This window comes from Pristiophorus japonicus, chromosome 4 (genome assembly GCF_044704955.1).
Source record: "Pristiophorus japonicus isolate sPriJap1 chromosome 4, sPriJap1.hap1, whole genome shotgun sequence".
In the NCBI taxonomy this organism is placed as follows: domain Eukaryota; kingdom Metazoa; phylum Chordata; class Chondrichthyes; family Pristiophoridae; genus Pristiophorus; species Pristiophorus japonicus.
The window spans coordinates 166,621,650-166,640,218 of record NC_091980.1 but is presented as its reverse complement, the minus strand read 5'-3'; the positions used below and the strand labels follow the sequence as shown (position 1 = coordinate 166,640,218).

At 49.1% G+C, this 18,569-nt stretch overlaps 1 protein-coding gene across 8 annotated transcripts in view; it reads right to left on the bottom strand.

Annotated features, from left to right (window-relative positions):
• mta1 (metastasis associated 1) overlaps positions 1–18,569 on the bottom strand; it is a 161,601-nt gene that overhangs the window by 86,755 nt on the left and 56,277 nt on the right. For all 8 annotated transcript variants that reach the window (XM_070878807.1, XM_070878805.1, XM_070878806.1 and 5 more), the window contains 7 exons: positions 15,298–15,424; positions 12,733–12,796; positions 11,110–11,227; positions 8,299–8,401; positions 7,233–7,332; positions 2,295–2,483; positions 308–382 (listed from right to left, as the gene is read on the bottom strand). In XM_070878807.1, coding sequence (XP_070734908.1) covers positions 308–382; positions 2,295–2,483; positions 7,233–7,332; positions 8,299–8,401; positions 11,110–11,227; positions 12,733–12,796; positions 15,298–15,424 — 776 coding nt within the window. The remainder of the gene's footprint in view (positions 1–307; positions 383–2,294; positions 2,484–7,232; positions 7,333–8,298; positions 8,402–11,109; positions 11,228–12,732; positions 12,797–15,297; positions 15,425–18,569) is intronic.

Below are 18,569 nucleotides of genomic sequence, written 5' to 3'. Positions count from 1 at the left end.
TTCCCATGCGCCTGCTGCCCTTGTCCTTCGAGGTGGTAGAGGTCGTGGGCTTGGGAGGTGCTGCCTCGGCAGATCACACATGAGCAACGCCACAGGGTGTCAGCAAGTCTACCAAATCACTACCAGTGGTGCTGAGGTGCACACTGATCGACTCCCAACAGCAGCAAGTGCTTGTCTGAAACAGTTTGTTCTAAAGAGGAGCTGATGCAGACATAGACTACACACAATTCACACCCAACAGAGTTTGCAGAACCCATGACACCATCTTAAAAACTAATGAAGGAATCGGTGAGTATTTGAAGGTTACCTGCTGCACGTATCGGTCAGTGGTTTTCCACATGTAGTAATACTCGACGATGCTGGTTAATGACTTCCAGGGTAACTGGGAAATACATCCAATGAAAAACGTTGTTACTCAAAAGTTTGCCTGAAGTTTGACTTTTTTCATTTTTCATTAGCAAACAAATTAATAAACAAAGCTTAAAAACCAATTACATAATGGCGTTCAAATTCATCCTTTTAAATTCCGTGGAGGGGCCATCACATTCTGATCATTGGATTTATACTTGCTGCAAAACTTTGTTTGAAGGGCAAGTTCCAAGTGCTAGCATTCCAAACCCACCTTGCACAGAGCTAGCCTGAAATGCACTCACGCAACCTCCAGCCGCACTGGATCCAAGCCTTGAAAGGTGCTTTTATACTGAGGTCAAAGTGCCAGGAAGGTGACGCTGAAGCAAACACCACTTCAGTCCCTCTCATTTGACTTACTTATCAGTGTGTGCTGCCAGTGACTGAGAAAGGCCAACAGAAAGCAAGCTGCATTTTGCACTGCCCCCGCAAGGATGTACTGGGGATCCCGGCAAAGTCGGATCCAGGACATCAGAGGTGAGGCATTCACCTGCTTTCCAGTGTCAGGTACACGCTGTGTTCTTCCTGCCGAGTGTTATTTACCGATAATGCGGGTAATTTACATATCCACTGCCTGGGTGGTGACCAGAACTCGTGCATTGACCGCCCTTTATAGAACCCACCTGATTTTCCATCCATGGAGTTAAACAGAAATGAATATGGCACGGTCTCTATAACAACCGTCCCGATCCCCAACGCCAGCTTTAAACCCTGGTCACAAATATACCTCTTTTTAACAAATGATTTAACCAAACTCCTTCATTATAGTCCCGGGGTATGATCTCTCGGGGGTTATTGAGTCAACCCATTTGTGGAATGTAAATGATCCCACATATTTTTGGAGGAAGAGGGCAAAGCTGATTGCATGGTGGTATTGGTAAAACAGATGTCCGCTCAGATTCTCACCGACATAGTACCTGGTGGGAAAATTGCTGGAAATCGCACACCTTCCTTGTACTACGGTGTGTAGTAGGACGTCAAAACACCACCCTGAGGCCCGCAAACACCATACCCGTGCAGGACACTTTCATTCGTTAATGAGGAGCGTTATCAACTGGCAGTGCACAGGGACACGAACTCGATGTCTATAGGGGCGACCGGGATGTTGAGCGACACAGCGCTGAGCACCACAGAGTATCAGGGAACGTGGCTGAACCGACTGACTGCCTGTACAGATCTCAGCCACGCCCTGGGTAGGAAGGGACAAGAATTGGAGTCGCCGTGGAAAAAAGGCAATGGAATGCAAAAAGAAAATGGAGCATCCACCCCTCGACCCACACACTCAAAGATAATTGGTACAGCTTACTTGGCACTATTACGCTACATCACTAATATCGAAATTGATAAGATTTCGGTTAAATAAGAATATCAGGGGATAGAGAAAAGGCTGATAAATGCGAGTTGAGGTACAGATCAGCCATGATCTAATTGAATGGCTGAATCGGTTAGAGGGGCAGAATTACATCGAATTGTGCAGCAGAGAAACAGGCTATTCGGCCTAACTGGTCCATGAAGGTGTTTATGCTCCTTAGTCGCTCAGGTACTTACCTAGCTATCTTTAATTGGACTACTCCTGTTCCTATATACCTGCCACTGTTACTGTCCATCACATATATTGATGACGATAGATTTTTATTAGGTAAGGGTATGAAGAGATATGGATCATAGACGGGTAAATGGATATGAGAAATAAATCAGCCATGACCTAAATGAATGGTTGAATAGGATCGAGGGGCTGATTGGCCTCCTCCTGTTCCTATGTATATCACTAATAATGCGCATTAGGTGCCTGTCGAACACATACTCATGGTGCTAATTTATACCTGAGCTGCTGCCCAGGGGGGAAAAAAGGCACCTCATATCTCTCGCATCTTTGCACTACTTACAAAATCCTGCTGGATGTCATCGAAGTCCTTCCCATACTTCTCCAGCGCTTCTTCGAACATGTTGGCCTCTGAAGCAGACCACTCCTCCATTTCGTCCCGACAGAGCACCGGCCCGCCCTGGGGAACCAGCGAAGAGATAGCCTGCGAAACCTCATAGGTGCTTTTGTACAAGGTGTCCATGGCATGAAACTGGCGATTAAGAGAGGAAGAAAATGGCGATTAAGAGGGGGAGAAAAAAAAGAGACAAGTGAAACTGGTCTCAAATAAAACTTCACAAACTGGCTGAGTGACTGCTCCTCTTCATCGTGTGGAAGATGGATGGGAGCTTGCCGAGATGCCCATCCTCCTCCACCGACATATGACAATATAAATATTTTCAAGTGCTTCCCTTCAGTCACCCCTTCTTTCCCAACAGACAGAAAGAGTAAGTATTGATGATTTTATGAAAGATTTTATGACATGCATTTCACCATTATTGCATTTTAGTAACATCAGGTCTCAGCCATGTCTCCGAGTCAGAAGGTTGTGGGCTCAAGTTCCACTCCAGAGACGTGAACACAAAATCTAGGATGACACGAGTAGTTTTGAGGGAGCACTGCACTGTCAAGAGGTGCTGTCTTTTGGATGAGCGACTCCCGTCTGCTCTCACAGGTGAATGTAGGAGATCCCATGGCACTATTTCAAAGAAGAGCAGGGGAGTTCTCCCCAGTGTCTTGGCCGATATTTATCCCTCAACCAACATCACTAAAAACTGATTATATGGTCGTGTATCTCATTGCTGTTTGTATGACCATGCTTTGCGCAGATTGGCTGCCATGTTTCCGACATTACAACAGTGACATTTGAATATTTAATTGGCTGCAAAGTATTTTGGGACGTCCTGAGGTTGTGAGAGGCACTACAGAAATGCAAGTCCAGTCCTTTCCTTATCTATAGTAAGGGTACTCAGGGGTGCCTTAATCCCAAGCAGTAACTTATTGATATGCAGTCTCATAACTCCACTGTACAGCGACTCATGCACTGAACCAGCCCATGCCAGACTCCAAGGCCTGGATAACGTGGGTTTGGGCTGACAAGTAGTATTCATGCCACATAAGTGCCAGGTAATGACCATCTTAAACAAGAGAAGCCCAGCCCTTGACCTTCAACCAAGTTGCCCATCATCAACATCCTGGTGTCACTATTGACCAAATGCTGAACTAGAGCAGCCTCATCAACCTCGTGGCTACAAGAATAGGTCAGAGGCTGAGTACTCTGAGATGAGTGGCTCACCACCTGACCCCTCAAAGCCTCTCTATCACTAACAAGGCGCAAGTCAGGTCTGTGATGGAATACTCCCCACTTGCCCGGATGGGTGCAGCCGCAACAACACTCAAGAACCTCATGACCATCCAGGACAAAGCAGTTTGCTTGATTGGTGTCACTGCCATTGGACGCAATATCCACTCCCTCCACCACTGTCACATTATGGCTGCAGTGTGTACGATCTACAAGATACACTCACCAACTCACCAAGTTTACTTCAACAGCACCTCCCAGCCACCTGATGTCTATCATAAAGAAGTAAAATCTTGGGAACACCTGACCTACTTGGACATGTACCACCATTCTTTCATAGTCACTGTGACAATATCCTAGAATTCTTTACAAAAGACCATTGTGATAGCGACATCACCTCAAGGGCCACAAGGGTTCAAAGAGAAGGCCCTCCACCACAAGGCCATTAGTGATGCACAATGAATGCGGCCTCACTAGTGTCCCGTCGCCGACATCCAGAGAACAAACAATGATTGGCTGAAAGTAAAGTTGAGTAGCAGTGGTTTGTGCAGAGGGGAGGAGGCTCGGATGGGAAGAGCCGAGGAAGACCAAAGCAAGAGCGGGTGGGCGGTACCCCGGGAGAAGTGGCTGAGAGGATTGACCACAGGGGTGGTGGGCGAGAGCAGGTGGAGGGGGCTCGGTCAGGCTCAACAGTGGAGATGTCAGAATGAATAAACATCCTGCGATTCTGCTTGATCAACTCCGGGAATCAGGGACTACTTATATTCCCTCAGGAGATTTCCTTTTAAAGGGAGAAATCTTGGTGACAGTCCAAAGCCTAGAATGCAGGACACCAAGGCCGAAAAGAAAGGAAGAAATTAAATTTGATTAATTAAATGGGTTGTTTAGAGCCTGAGATAGTGCAGATGGCACACAGCTCCTAGGAGGAGAAGGTTCAATGAGCTGAATGGCTGTTTCCTGTTCAACATTTTCTCGAGGTTCTAGAAATGATCTTTTCTGCTATTAGGGAATGGATGCTTAATGCATTCCAAAACAATCCAGTTCCTAGTGAGCCTGGGTCTACAGCAATAAACTGAAAATGGCACTAATTAATAATCTTCCTTCGAGACCTTGGGTTGTATGGGAAACAAGAAGTGCAGCGGGGAAGTTCTTATCTGAGGTTGGGATTGAGGTAGATTGTTGGGGCAGTGTAGAGGGAGCTTTACTCTGTATCTAACCCACTGTACCTGCCCTGGGAGCGTTTGATGGGACAGTGCAGCGGGAGCTTTACTCTTATTCATCCTGTGCTGTACCTGCCCCGAGAGTATTTGATTGTAGAGGGAGCTCTGACACTGGGTGCCTGAAATGGGAAGAGTTCTGTTGCCAGCACTATCATCCCTCATCTCGATGAGCACAAAAAAAGCGGCTAAAGCCTCTGTTAAAATGACAGGAAGCAGAATGTGGTACAAACATGCTGAGTGATCGCCCACTATCATCGCAAACAATAATTGCTAGACTGTGGTCTTTTCCCACTGGGAACAGATTTTAATCCTTGGCCGCTCTTCAGTAGCTGGCGCATTTAAGAACAAGGATCCTTGTTATCCTTTCCAACAGCGATGGGGTGGGGGTGGGGTCGTTATGTCTGCTGTTGCCCATCCCTGAGCAGCTCACTCGGACTTGGAGAGTCTGGATGTGAACAATTCAGAAAAATAACAGCATTGAGGTGGGGGGGGGATTTAATCCCAGGAAGAGAACAGGCCAACTTTAACTCGATGTCTGGCAGTATTGTGGAGAGCATGGGTGGGGTGGGCGGGGGGAGAGTAGCAGAGTAGCAGAGTTAAAATAACTATCACGAACTTACCACCCACCCACTCCTCCAACCACCCCCCCTTCGCCCCACTCCAACCTCCCCCACCCCTCCCCCACTCCAACCTTCACCACCCCTCCCCCCCACTCCAACCTCCACCACCCCTCCCCCCACTCCAACCACCCCCACCCCTCCCCCCACTCCAACCTCCCCCACCCCTCCCCCCATTCCAACCTCCCCCATCCCTCCCCCCACTCCAACCTCCCCCACCCCTCCCCCCCACTCCAACCACCCCCACCCCTCCCCCCACTCCAACCTCCACCACCCCTCCCCCCACTTCAACCACACCCACCCCTCCCCCCACTCCAACCACATCCACCCCTCCCCCCACTCCAACCTCCACCACCCCTCCCCCCACTCCTCCAACCACACCCCCTTCCCCCCACCCCAATGCCCCCCACCACCCCAACCACCCCCCCCTCCACTCCAACCCCCCCCACTCCATCCAACCACCCCCCCAACTCCATCCAACCACCCCCCCCACTCCATCCAACCACCCCCCCACTCCATCCAACCACCCCCCCACTCCATCCAACCAACCCCCCCACTCCATCCAACCAACCCCCCCACTCCATCCAACCACCCCCTCCCCACTCCATCCAACCACCCCCCCCACTCCATCCAACCACCCCCCCCACTCCATCCAACCACCCCCCCCCCACTCCATCCAACCACCCCCCCCCACTCCATCCAACCCCCCCCCCCACTCCATCCAACCACCCCCCCCCACTCCATCCAACCACCCCTCCCCCCACTCCATCCAACCACTCCTCCCCCCACTCCATCCAACCACCCCTCCCCCCCACTCCATCCAACCACCCCCCCGCCCCACTCCAACCACCCCCCACCTCCCAACCATCCCCATCATCCTGCTCCGCCATCATATTTACTGGGACCCTTCCGACAGGCGGCCCAGGCACATGCCTGAATCAGGTGGGAGCCATATTACTGCATATGGGGGTCCAATAATGTAAACCAGTGCAATTTTGAGGGACATATGGCCAAACATGCGCCAATTGCGTTCCCCATTCCCTCCCCGATCTACCCCCCTGCCGGCTGCATCAGCCGCCCAATATTGGGAGGAATGAGACCTCGCCTTCTAAATAGAGCGGCTCTCCAGCAAACAGTAACAGGCAGGTGTTCTGCCACTGTCCACCCGTCCCAGGACTGGAGTTAAAATCTACCCTAAGAGACACTAGCTTTCACCCGCTGTTGCGCAGATAAAAAAAAACTATTTAAATAATGCCTTTCACGGCCTCAGTACGTCCCAAAGCACTTTACAGTCAATGATGTACTTTTGAAGTGTAGTCACTGTTATAATGTAGTAAACGTGGCAGCCAATTTGTACACAGAAATTTCCCAGAAACAGCAAAGTGAGAATGACCAGATAATCTGTTTTTAGTGATGTTGGTCAAAGAATAAATATTGGCCAGGACACCGGGGATAACTCCCATGCTCCTCTTCAAAATAGTGTCATGGCATCTTTTACATCCATGACAGGACATACTGGGTTTAATATCTTATCCAAGAAATGGCACCTCTGACAGCACAGCACCCCCTCAGTACTGCACTGGAAGTGTCAGCCTGGACTTTGCACTCAAGTGTCTGGAGTGAGACTTGAACCCACAACCTTCTGACTCAAGAGACAAGAGTGCTGCCAACTGAGCCATGGCTTACACTGCTAATCGAGATGAACACAGTGATGTGTGGAGATCTGTTGGCCAAGACTGCAAACAATCTGTGAAGAATACAGTTAATTCGAGGAGCGGTAGGGAGACATTGTGTACAGTGAGCTGTCACATGCTGTTTCTTACCTGGGTGATATCCCTGGAGGCGGCTGCTGCACTCATATGTAAACTGGGCTGTCTCACTGAACTACTGCAGTCTAATGCACGGGCGAATGTACCTACAGACCTAGAGAGGGCCAGAGATAGTTACACATCATCACTGTTTGTTTGGACAAGGCAGTTCCAAGAAAATAAAAGCTTCTTTCAATTTTAATTTACACATTGCTTCCTGTCGACATGGTCTATATGTGACTCCAATCCCACACCGACATGGTTAACACTTAACTGCGCCACTCAGCTTTATCAAACTGTTCATTGTAGCAGTACCTTCACCATATGGACTGCAGTGGTTATAGAGGGCGGCCTAACTTCACCTTCTCAAATGCAACTAGGGATGAGCAATAAATGCCGGTCTTGCCAGAAACGCCCACACCCCAAGAATAAATATATATATATATACACATACACACTCACACACACAAACACAGAGAAAAAGGCCCAGGGTGCCAAGACCAATTATAGCACTGGCTGAGATCTGATAAGATATGGACCAGGGATAGAATACAAACAGTTCTGGTCTGTACAGCTCAGGTTTGCACAGTATTCACTGTGAAAATTCCCTCAGTAATCTCTAATTATCTTTATTAAATAACATAGACACTTGGGAGTCCAAGGCATGGTTCTATTTCCCTTTGGTCTTTGTCAGATGTTACCAAGGGCACTAAAGCCCCCGAGGCTCACAATATCACAGAACGACACAGTATCAGTGAAAGAGACACAATCTCATGGAACGACACACAATAATAACACTGAGCGACAATAATATCGCTGAACGATACACAATATCACAGAATGAAACAGTATCAGTGAAGGACACACAATATCATGGAACGACACACAATAGCATCGCTGAACGAAATACAATATCATTGAATGACCAGACTTGTGATGTGGTGACAGAGCAATCACCAGAACTGAGCATGAGATCCTTTACCAGGCAACAAGACTCCGTTCTATATTACACCACTTTTAAAGAGAGCTTTGTGGTCGGCTACTCACCGTACACGTTATTCATTATGCCATCAGCACTTACCGAGCGACGACTAAGAACTGGTCAATCTGCTTGTCTGTGAGTGGGGTGTCGCCGTCCCAGATTTTGGCTTCCATTTCGGATTGATCTCTTCCATCCTCCTCTCCTGCAATACGAGAAACTCAACATTGATAATGTTCGTCCAGCTATAAAGAAGCGGTGGGAAAACACCAGGAGCTTAAACCAGTTGGTGTGCATAGCAGCCAAGTGTCTGCTGAGAAGTTTTAAAGGGGCGCAGTCCACAGTGGTCAGTAGAGGAGAAGGGAATCTTCATCATACAATCCAGGGACCATCTGTGGCCCAACTCCCTTTTGACCCTCATCAGCTTTGCTGCTCCAGCTCGACTCTGGACCTCCATCCACAGGCTGTAGGAATTGCTGGAGCTTGGGATACAAGGGAATGCCGTGCGCTGAAAAGGCCAGCCTCATACTATGTGGAACACTGAAAACTGCAGCTGTACTCTTGGTCTGAGTGCAGCCAATGCTTCACAGATTATGGGGCCACGTAGTAGGCTTATTGATAATATTAAGGCCCATGGTATTAAAGCGAGTGATTCGGGATTGATAGAAAGTTGATTAAAGGACTGGATGGATGCAAGTCCTTTTTTTCCTGCCTTAGTTAAAATACCTCATGCCCCGTTGTTCCAATGGCTTCAGCCTTTTTCCCTGTCAAGACCATTCCGAATTATCTCAATACGTAGGTGATTTGGACTTGGGGGCACAACATCCAAATTTGAAGACAACACAAAGGAGTGGAATTTCCTCGGGTCTTCATCTGCTGCCTGGCCGTACATTGGGCCGGAACACTCCTTCTGGGGGCACATGGGGTTTCTGTCACAGTTGTTGCAGAGGAGCAGGAGAAGGCCCGGGGAGGGGAACATGCAGGTGGTGATGTTCCCATATGCCTGCAGCCCTTGGCCTTCTAAGATGGGTGGCAATGTGAGCTGTGAGGAGGATGCTAAGAGGCTGCAGGGTGACTTGGACAGGTTAGGTGAGTGGGCAAATGCATGGCAGATGCAGTATAATGTAGATAAATGTGAGGTTATCCACTTTGGTGGCAAAAACAGGAAGGCAGAATATTATCTGAATGGTGAGATTTGGAAAAGGGGAAGTGCAACGAGACCTGGGTGTCATGGTACATCAGTCACTGAAAGTTGGCATGCAGGTACAGCAGGCGTTGAAGGTGGCAAATGGCATGTTGGCCTTCATAGCGAGAGGATTTGAGTATAGGAGCAGAGAGGTCTTACTGCAGTTGTACAGGGCCTTGGTGAGGCCACACCTTGAATATTGTGTACAGTTTTGGTCCCCTAAGCTGAGGAAGGACATCCTTGCTATTGAGGGTGTGCAGCGAAGGTTCACCAGACTGATTCCCAGGATGGCAGGACTGACATATGAAGAAAGACTGGATCGACTAGGCTTTATATTCACTGGAATTTAGAATGAGAGGGGATCTCATAGAAACATATACATTTTGATGGGATTGGACAAGTTAAAAGCAGGAAGAATGTTCCTGATGTTGAGGAAGTTCAGAACCAGGGGTCACAGTCTAAGGATAAGGGGTAAGCCATTTAGGACCGAGATGGGGAGAAACTTCTTCACTCAGAGAATTGTGAACCTGTGGAATTCTCTACCACAGAAAGTTGTTGAGGCCAGTTCGTTAGATATATTCAAAAGGGAGTTAGATGTGGCCCTTACGGTTAAAGGGATCAAGGGGTTTGGAGAGAAAACAGGAATGGGGTACTGAAGTTGCATGATCAGCCATGACCATATTGAATGGTGGTGCAGGCTCGAAAGGCCGAATAGCCTACTCCTGCACCTATTTTCTGTGTTTCTATGACTGCAAAGTCAGCCGACAATTAAAATAAAATGGCGGCCACGGCAGTGCGCCCTCCCCTTTAAGGGCGATTGCGCCGCCTAGCCACTGGCAACTTCCCGCTGGAAAAAGCTGTTGGGGGCACTGAGTGGCAGCGGCTCCGCTCCTGTGGGGCATTTTCCCTCGCGGGGCGGAAATGGGTCGCCGCCGGGCGGTAAGATGTCGGCGCTTGCCCGACAGAGCGAGAACACGGGGCTCAGCGCAAAGGCCCGGGGGGCAATTTCGGATGGGTCAGTCCATCCGTCTGCCCCCGGTCGGAAAGGCCTTACTGTCTCATTACCACCTCTTAGAGGCGGTAATGGACTTTAAAGAGGGGGGCAATTTTGGCCCCGTAATGTCTTAACAGCCTCATTCATGTAAGCCCAGCAGGGGTTGCTGCAAGGGAAGCGCACACCTAGAAGGGCAATAGCTGATTTGATTGGCAGCTCAGCTGGCCAATCCATGGATGCAGAGAGCTGGGGTGGGGCAGAGGTCAAGCTTTTGCCTTCCTGTCCATCTAACAAAGAAAAACTGCTGGAAAACAAACAGGGCAGTTTGTCGGGAGTTGGTAAGGCATTGAGCCACAATGAGTTAGGGATTGCTCATGCAGCCTAGTATGCTAACAGGGACAGTTTGACATCCTTTGTTATTTTGTATGTCACGAGGAGTGTTACGAAATAGGTTCAAATTCACTGTTTGTTCACGCATTACAAGTAAAATAAATCAGCCTGTTGGTTTAGAATTTACTTCATCCCAATAAAGTGTTCATCAGTCCGTCTTTCAGAAAATAAGAGAAATGCACAGAAAGGTTGACACTACCCTATTCACATAACAAAGGGTTTCCACTGTTATGACCGGCCTCTGCCTGTGCTGTAAAATATTATGACTCCGTGGAAGGTCCAATCATGAGTCAGTGTTGCCATGAGTGGAGATGTTCAGGTGCCGAACCCACTGACCACTTACCTTCTTTCAGTAAGTCTGTAATGTCTGCCTGGAATTGTGGACCAACACGGATCTCTCCTTTGTCTGCCAAAAGGGTCTTCAGTTGCGGATCATAGACGAGTGAATAAAAAAAAGTGTCCTGAAGGAATAGGAATCAAACAAGAGAGATCATTCAAACTCACATGAGGCTTGTCTGACTGCCCTGGGAGCGAAATACCGAGTGTGTTTGAATGAACAGATATCCCACTGTCCGGTAACTCGGAATTAGTTGGTTGTATTTTTTGCTCTCCTACTGAAGGAAGAATGCTGTGGAATGGAATATGTTCTAGTTTATGCTCAGAGATCAGGTTCAGGACAGGTTAGATACAGAGTAAAGCTCCCTCTACACTGTCCCATCAAACACTCCCAGGACAGGTACAGCACGGGTTAGATAGAGTAAAGTTCCCTCTACATGGTCCCTCAAACACCCGCAGGGCAGGTACAGCACGGGTCAGATAAAATGGTTGATTTTTCAAAAGAACCGAGGGATGACCTTCCCTCCTGCTGCAAGTGGTGTTGGTGGCTTTTGAAGTGTCTGGGGATAACTTTTCCTTCCAGTGAGATGATACCCCTGGGATTGCTTCTGCTGGGGGTGGAGCCTGGTGATGACCCTTCCTCCCAGCCTGGAAGATCCTGTTCAGATCCTCTCTTCATCTGGATCGGTGACTTGACGGGTGTGGAATTCCGGGGTCCCGGCACACAGCCAAGTCCCACCACTCGGCAGCTCTGTGTGTTTGCATTTCTCCGCACAGCCCGCACTTTGCCCTTTAATCTCCAGCATGCATTCGAAGACACTTTGTTGAATTTAAAAAGAAAAGCCAATGGGTGTCCCTGAAACAGTTGTCCTGCGGGGTAACCGTCAACAACCCGAACTTTTCACACAGGATCTGATTAGGTCACTGGAATCTCTCTTTCCAAGTCTCAGCGGATATTCCGAACAAGCGCCAGGGTTCACAGAATGCTCTACCTTGACTCTATAGACATGCTGACCCATTCTGATCACCGGTGCAACTAAATCCAACCCTGGTCATCGGCCATGCCAGCACATTCTGGTTCTGTGTGATTTTCACTGAGGACATGAGGACCGAGCGTTATAGGAGTCTTGGTACAGAGTCTTCGAGGGTGTAATATCCTAAACGACTGAATGTGTGAGTGAACAGATTCCCCCATTCCCACTGAAGGCACTGGCGGTTACTTTACCCAAGTAACCTTTCTTCGCTTGTATGCCTAGACAGTGGGTACTGGCATGCTTTATGACTCTGGGGGGGCATCACTGAAAAATCCTATCTTCGCTTCAGCTGACATCCACGTGCACACAGAAATACATGCGCATGCAGACGCGCGCGCACCCACAGGAACACTGAGGCCAGCTGCGTCACTCCACCCAGGTCAGTGGAATCAGCAGACTGGGGATCAAGCCCACGACCCCGAGAGTGGTGTGGCTCAGTGAGAGGCCATGACGTGCTGCCTGTGAGCATTGTGATATGAGATTAATAAAGAGGAATGACCTGTTGGGAAATAATACAAGGCTCACAATAGAGCGAGACAGAAACACCTGCATTAATACCTAATAGATCACAAACACTTGCAGAAACTAGTTCTTACCTCACGTTCCAGATAGGATAAAAGTAACTCAGTTTCGTTTAGCAGTGTAACGCTGCACTTACCCCTGGAAAGAAAGCACAAAGCTGTCAGTAAGGGTTCCTGTTGGGTTTTCTGATGGGCAAGAAATAGAATCCCTCTGCTCCAGTGTCCGAGTCAGAAAGTTGTGGGTTCAAGTCCCACTTCAGGGACATCAGCACATAATCTAGGCTGCCATTCCAGTGCAGTACTGATGGAATGCTGCACTGTCGGAGGGGCCATCTTTCTGATGAGACGTTAAACACAGGCCCAGTCTGCCCACTCGGGCAATATTTCTAAGAAAAGGGGCGTTCTCCCCGGTATCCAGTATTTTTCTTTTTTTGATGTGTTGGGACAGAGGTGGTCTTGGGGTATGACAGCACCAGAATGGTGGTGGTGTAGTTCAGGAGTGTTGGGGAGGAGTGTGGCTGGGTGACATTCAGAACAGAATAATCACTGTGGCCGTGACCTGGCCCTAGGTTCCTGAAAATGTTTGTTATCTTAACAAAAGCCCAATAAGCGCTTTCAAGAACTTAAGTCAATTCCCGAGAAGGAATGGCGCGACAGTGATTTCCCTCGGGAGTGGGGAGTGGGGAGTGGGAGGAAACGTACAGACACCTGGGACAGAGGGAGGGGAGAAGGGTGAAAAGCGCAGGGGCAGTGGGGAAATTGTCTCCAGTGGTAAAATTGTCGCAGACCAGAGGACATGGATTTAAGGTGCTTCGCAAAGGAGCTGGAGGCAGCGAGGAAGATCATTTTTACATAGCGAGTTACGATAATCTGGAATGCACTGCCAGAAAGAGTTGTGGAAGCAGATTCAATAATAACTTTCGGAATGGAGTTGGATTGTGGGAGGATGGGGGTGGAGTTGCTGGTCTGTGGGGAGGGAGTGGGGCGGTGGGACTAGTTGGATGGCTCTTTCAAGCAGCCGGCACGGGCACGATGATCTGCATGGCCTCCTTCTGTGCTCTATCATTCTAAAAAGGAAAGGGATAATGGCGGACACTGGGATGCCTGAAGCAAGGGCTGTTTGGAGAGAGCAGGCAGGAGAGGAAAGGCATGTCCGCTCGGCGGGACAGCAGGGAGAGGACTGAATGAAGGCTATAACTGTTAATTCCACAGAAGGTTCAAAATTTAAAAAAAGCTTCCCAGAGCACTTAGCTAAGAGAACCTAGTGTTGTTTAAATCTTAATCGGTGTCGATTCGGCTAAATTAATCAGCCCTGCACTCCCCAGTGAGGAGCCACACTCAACGGCATGTACAGCTTGAAGAATCGGCCCTACAATGTTGGAGCACTAGCATTAATCTCCACCTGCTCCAGCCCTGAATCGCAGCTCTCCATTGAAATCAATGGATAAGAAAATCTGCCATGGTGTCAGCTGTGGCTCAGTTGCTAGCATTTTCGCCTCTGGATCAGGATGTGGGTTCAAATCCCACTCCAGAGACTTGAGCACAAAATACAGGCTGACACTTGCAGTGCCATCTTTCAGATTTGAGATTAAACTGAAGCCTCGTCCGCCCTCTCAGCTGGTCGTAAAAGATCCAACAGCACTATTTTGAAGAAGAGCAGGGGAGTTCTCCCCAGTTTACATGCCAATATTTTTCTTCAACCAATACCTAAAACAGATAATCTGGTCATTTATTTCACTGCTGTTTGTGGGAGCTTGCTATGCATAAGTGTGATTGTTTTTTTTTGTGATTTTTGTTGTGGTGACGTGAGCCATTTATTGGGAATGTTTTTGGTGGGCTTTTTTCAGGTTTCTTTTTCTCCCCAGGCTTCTCACAGAGCGCTCCTGAGCCCGCTGTTTAGCTCGGGATTTTCGCTTGCTCAGCCGACCTAGCGCCCTACAAGAGGTGTGCAATGGCTCCCTTAGTGCTCTGCTCCACATTCGAAGCCCAGCTGATGAATTTTGCTGACCGAGGCGCAAACTGTTCCCGGACGCAAACTTTACCGCCCCGCTGCCATTACCGCCCCGAAATGAGCAGAGCCGAAAATCCCTCTGTGGCCTCGTCCCTCCCTATCTCTGTAACCTCCTCAAGCCCTACAACCTTCAGAGAACTCTGCGTTCCTCCAATTCTGGCCTCTTGTGCATCGCCCAGTTCCATCTCGGTCATTGTTGGCCGTGCTCTCAAGTTACGGAATTCCCTGCCTATAAATCACCGCCTCGCTCTCCTCCTTTAAGACCCTCCTTAAAATCTACCTCTTTGAACAAGCTTTTGGATACCTGTCCCAATATGTCCTTATGTGGCTCGGTGTTAGATTTTGTTTGATAGCGCTCCAGTGAAGCACTTTGGGACGTTTCATTACGTTAAAGGCGCTATATAAATGTAAGCTGTTGTTGTTAACTACTGCTACTGACATCTTCGCCAACATACAGGCAGCCAAGCTGGAAGGGAAGGAGTTCAGTGCAGGGCCCCGTTACCGGACAGGGCAAGGATAGCTGCGGCCGACTACGATGAACAGCCAATTACTGAGCATCATAACGTTCCCCAGAGTTAAGTTTGTAGCCACAGCCCTCCCCGCTCCCCCCCCCCGCCACTCACGGTTACCTGATGTGGGTTGCCGGTAAGGACTCCAGCTGCCGTGACAGGAAGAGCTCTCGGTGCTTCAGCTGGTGCCGCTCATTCTCTGACAGATCCTGTAATTCTGTGTTCTCCATCTCTTCTTCCACTTCCTCTGCGCAAACATCAAAGACACTGGGTCAGAGCAATCATCTCCTGCCCTTCCAAATATTACTGGTTGCACAATGAAATCAGTCCATACATAGCCAACAAAAAATACACAATTAGAAAAACCCAGGTGTCGACCGTGACTCAGTAGGTAGCACTCTCTCGCCTTTGAGTCAGAAGGTTGTGAGCTCATGCCCCACTCAAGAGACTTGAGCATAAAATCCAGCTGACACTTCAGTGCAGTAATGAGCGAGAGGGCAGATGGGGAATTGGTTTAACATCTCATCTGACAGCTCTGCCTCAGCACCGCACTAGAGTGTCAGCCTAGATTTTGTGCTCAAGTCTCTGGAGTGGGGCTTGAAACCCACAACCTTCTGACGAAGAGGTGAGAGTGAGACAAGGCTGACATATTGCATGCGTTATGACTGGATTTAAAGGGTCAGCCACCACACCAAAACTTGGCAAAAATACCCCTTCTTTTGTCACACTTGGGAAACACTTGCTTTTGGCTGTTTAGGAAGCTCGTTCCATAAAGCGCAATTGGCTGATTGTTGTCAGCTTTCCTTCTGGTTTTGGTGACTGTAAGTAATGGTGCCTTCTCCTTTCCGAAGCTCCAGCCAGAAGCACTCAGTTCTGAATAGATCACACGATATGCTTGGTGACAAGGGCACTTCGGCCCCATTGATCTCAACCTCGCAGAATGCCAACCCTACTCCTTTCCCATTACAGTGTCTAACTGCTCCTTTACAAGTTCAGCATCCTGGTCTGAACCAACCTTCCTCAGCAACCCATCCCAGCATGTTGATTATCCTCTATGTGAGGAACTATCTCCTGGCTTTGGGCCTAAATCCGCCCCGAGCCTGCACTTGGGATGGCAATTTTGGGTGCGCGACATGTACACACTGCCTTGTGCTAGGTAACTTTGGGTAGTGGTGCTCCAACATGCAGAGACAAATTGGATTCCCAGTGTAGCCAGCCGACCACGCATTCAGTCGTGTTCTCCAGGGGGGCACGGTGAGATCGACGCACGCCGGTAAGACAGCAGCATCATTGCGACACCACAACCTCTCTGCCTGGTGGGAAACCACGCTTGAGTCAATTTCCTGCCCACAGCTAGAATAAGACCAGGCCAATTTTAGCAGCTGGGCCTCACTGAAATGCCGCTGACCGACTTCCCAGCTGGAACGTCAGCGGGAACTGGCAGAAAGTCACGCTGCCCGAAGGCTGCCTGCTGATACTGGGATCAGGTTCGGGGGTGGGGCGAGGGATCATGTGTTTGGGAAGTACAGAGGACGAGGTCACAGTTCCTCCAATGGTCTTATTTACGTGTGAAACAGCCAGTGGAAATGCAAATGCTGGACCCATCTGTGCTGTGAAGCAATTATTCACAGTGTATTCTGAAAGCTTTGGCAACTGAAGTGAATTAAAATTCAGATTGTTTGGTCACTGCCAGTTAGAAACAATTCTCCTCCCGCAAACAGTAAATGTACACACTTATCTTGAACAGAATTCCATCTGCAATGGACAAAATTGACGCAGGCTCGATTGACCATTGCTGCGATGGGATCAACTACCAGGAGGTTAAATCATAGAATCATACAGCACAGAAGAGGACCATTTGTGCCTGTGCCGGCTCTTTGAAAGAGCTGACCAATTAATCCCACTGCCCCGCTCTTTCCCCATCGCCCTGCAATTCTCTCCTTTTCAAGTATTTATCCAATTCCCTTTTGAAAGTTATTACAGGTTGATCCTCTCTTATCCGGCACCCTCGGGACCTGGCCTGTGCCGGATAAGAGGATTTGCCGGATGACGGCAGGTCAGCATTTTGGGTGCAGCTTCGGTCGGCGTGGAGACGGCGGGGAAAGGAGGAGCTGCGGAAAGAGCTGGGCAACTTCTACGCCTCCTTCGCGTCGCCTGACTACTTCCGTCTGCAGCTCGGCCTGCAGCTGGGCTACAGCAACAGGGTGCGTGTGTACAACGGGGCAGCCTAGGAGCGCAGCAGGCTGCTGCAAACCCTATCCTTCCACAACAACCGGCGCCCCGTCACGCTCCGACGAGAAGAACTGCTTCTCCTGCCAGCCGGGGAACTTCCACTGCAGCACCAAGATCTGCATCTTCGAGCAGTGGCGGTGCGACGGGCAGAAGAATTGCCAAGATGAAGCTGGGCCGAAATGTGGCCGGCCTCAGGACGCAGCACACCGACCCGGCCTCAGATGGAGCACCTGAGGCAGCGGGGAGAGAGGAGCGGCCAGCCCCAGGACACAGTGAGGGTCATGACCCTCCACGCCAGGAATGATGCCGGACGAGGGAGATAGCCGGATAAAAGAGTACCGGATAAGAGAGGTTCAACCTGTATTGTATTTGCTTCCACCACCCTTTCAGGCAGTGCATTCCAGATCACAAACCACTTGCAGTGTAAAAAATCTTCATCTTCTACCCCCACCAACCAGTTCTTTTGCCAATTATCTTAAATTTGTCTCCTTTGGTTACTGGCCCCTCCTGCCAGTAGAAACTCCTCATTTACTCTATCAAAACCCCTCATAATTTTGAACACCTCTATTAAATCTCCCCTTAACCTTCTTTGCTCTAAGGAGAACAACCCTAGTTTCTCTAGTCAACAGTATCTCCACAAACGATGCAAATTAAAAATTATGTGGACACCGTCGGCTTCAGGAGAGCATAAAAAATTGAAGATAGCAGGATCGCTGCAGAACACTGGCGAGTATGTCACCCAGATGATTTTAATTGCCCGCCTGGTTTCCAACAAACGGAAAGGGTTAAAATCATCCATTAAATGTCACAAAGACATCATTGTCAGCTCAATCTTGTCCTCAACCCATACCTAGGCACTGGGATCCCTCGATAGGAACAAAAACCCTGGCCAGGTTTCCCCGCTCCCTAACCCAAACACAATGAGGCCAATTGAGGCCCACATTGCCCCCCCCACCCATCTGCTCCCGCCAACTGCTGCCCAGGCTGATACCAACTACATCAAAGCAGACCAGAGATTTGATCTGAGAATCGTCCTATTCTGTACTGCTAGTTACTGTGAGTCAGAAGGTTCTGGGTTCAAGTCCCACTCCAGATAATTGAGCACAAAATCTAGGCCAACACACTGGGCCCAAGTTTCCACATGATTTGCGCTTGATTTT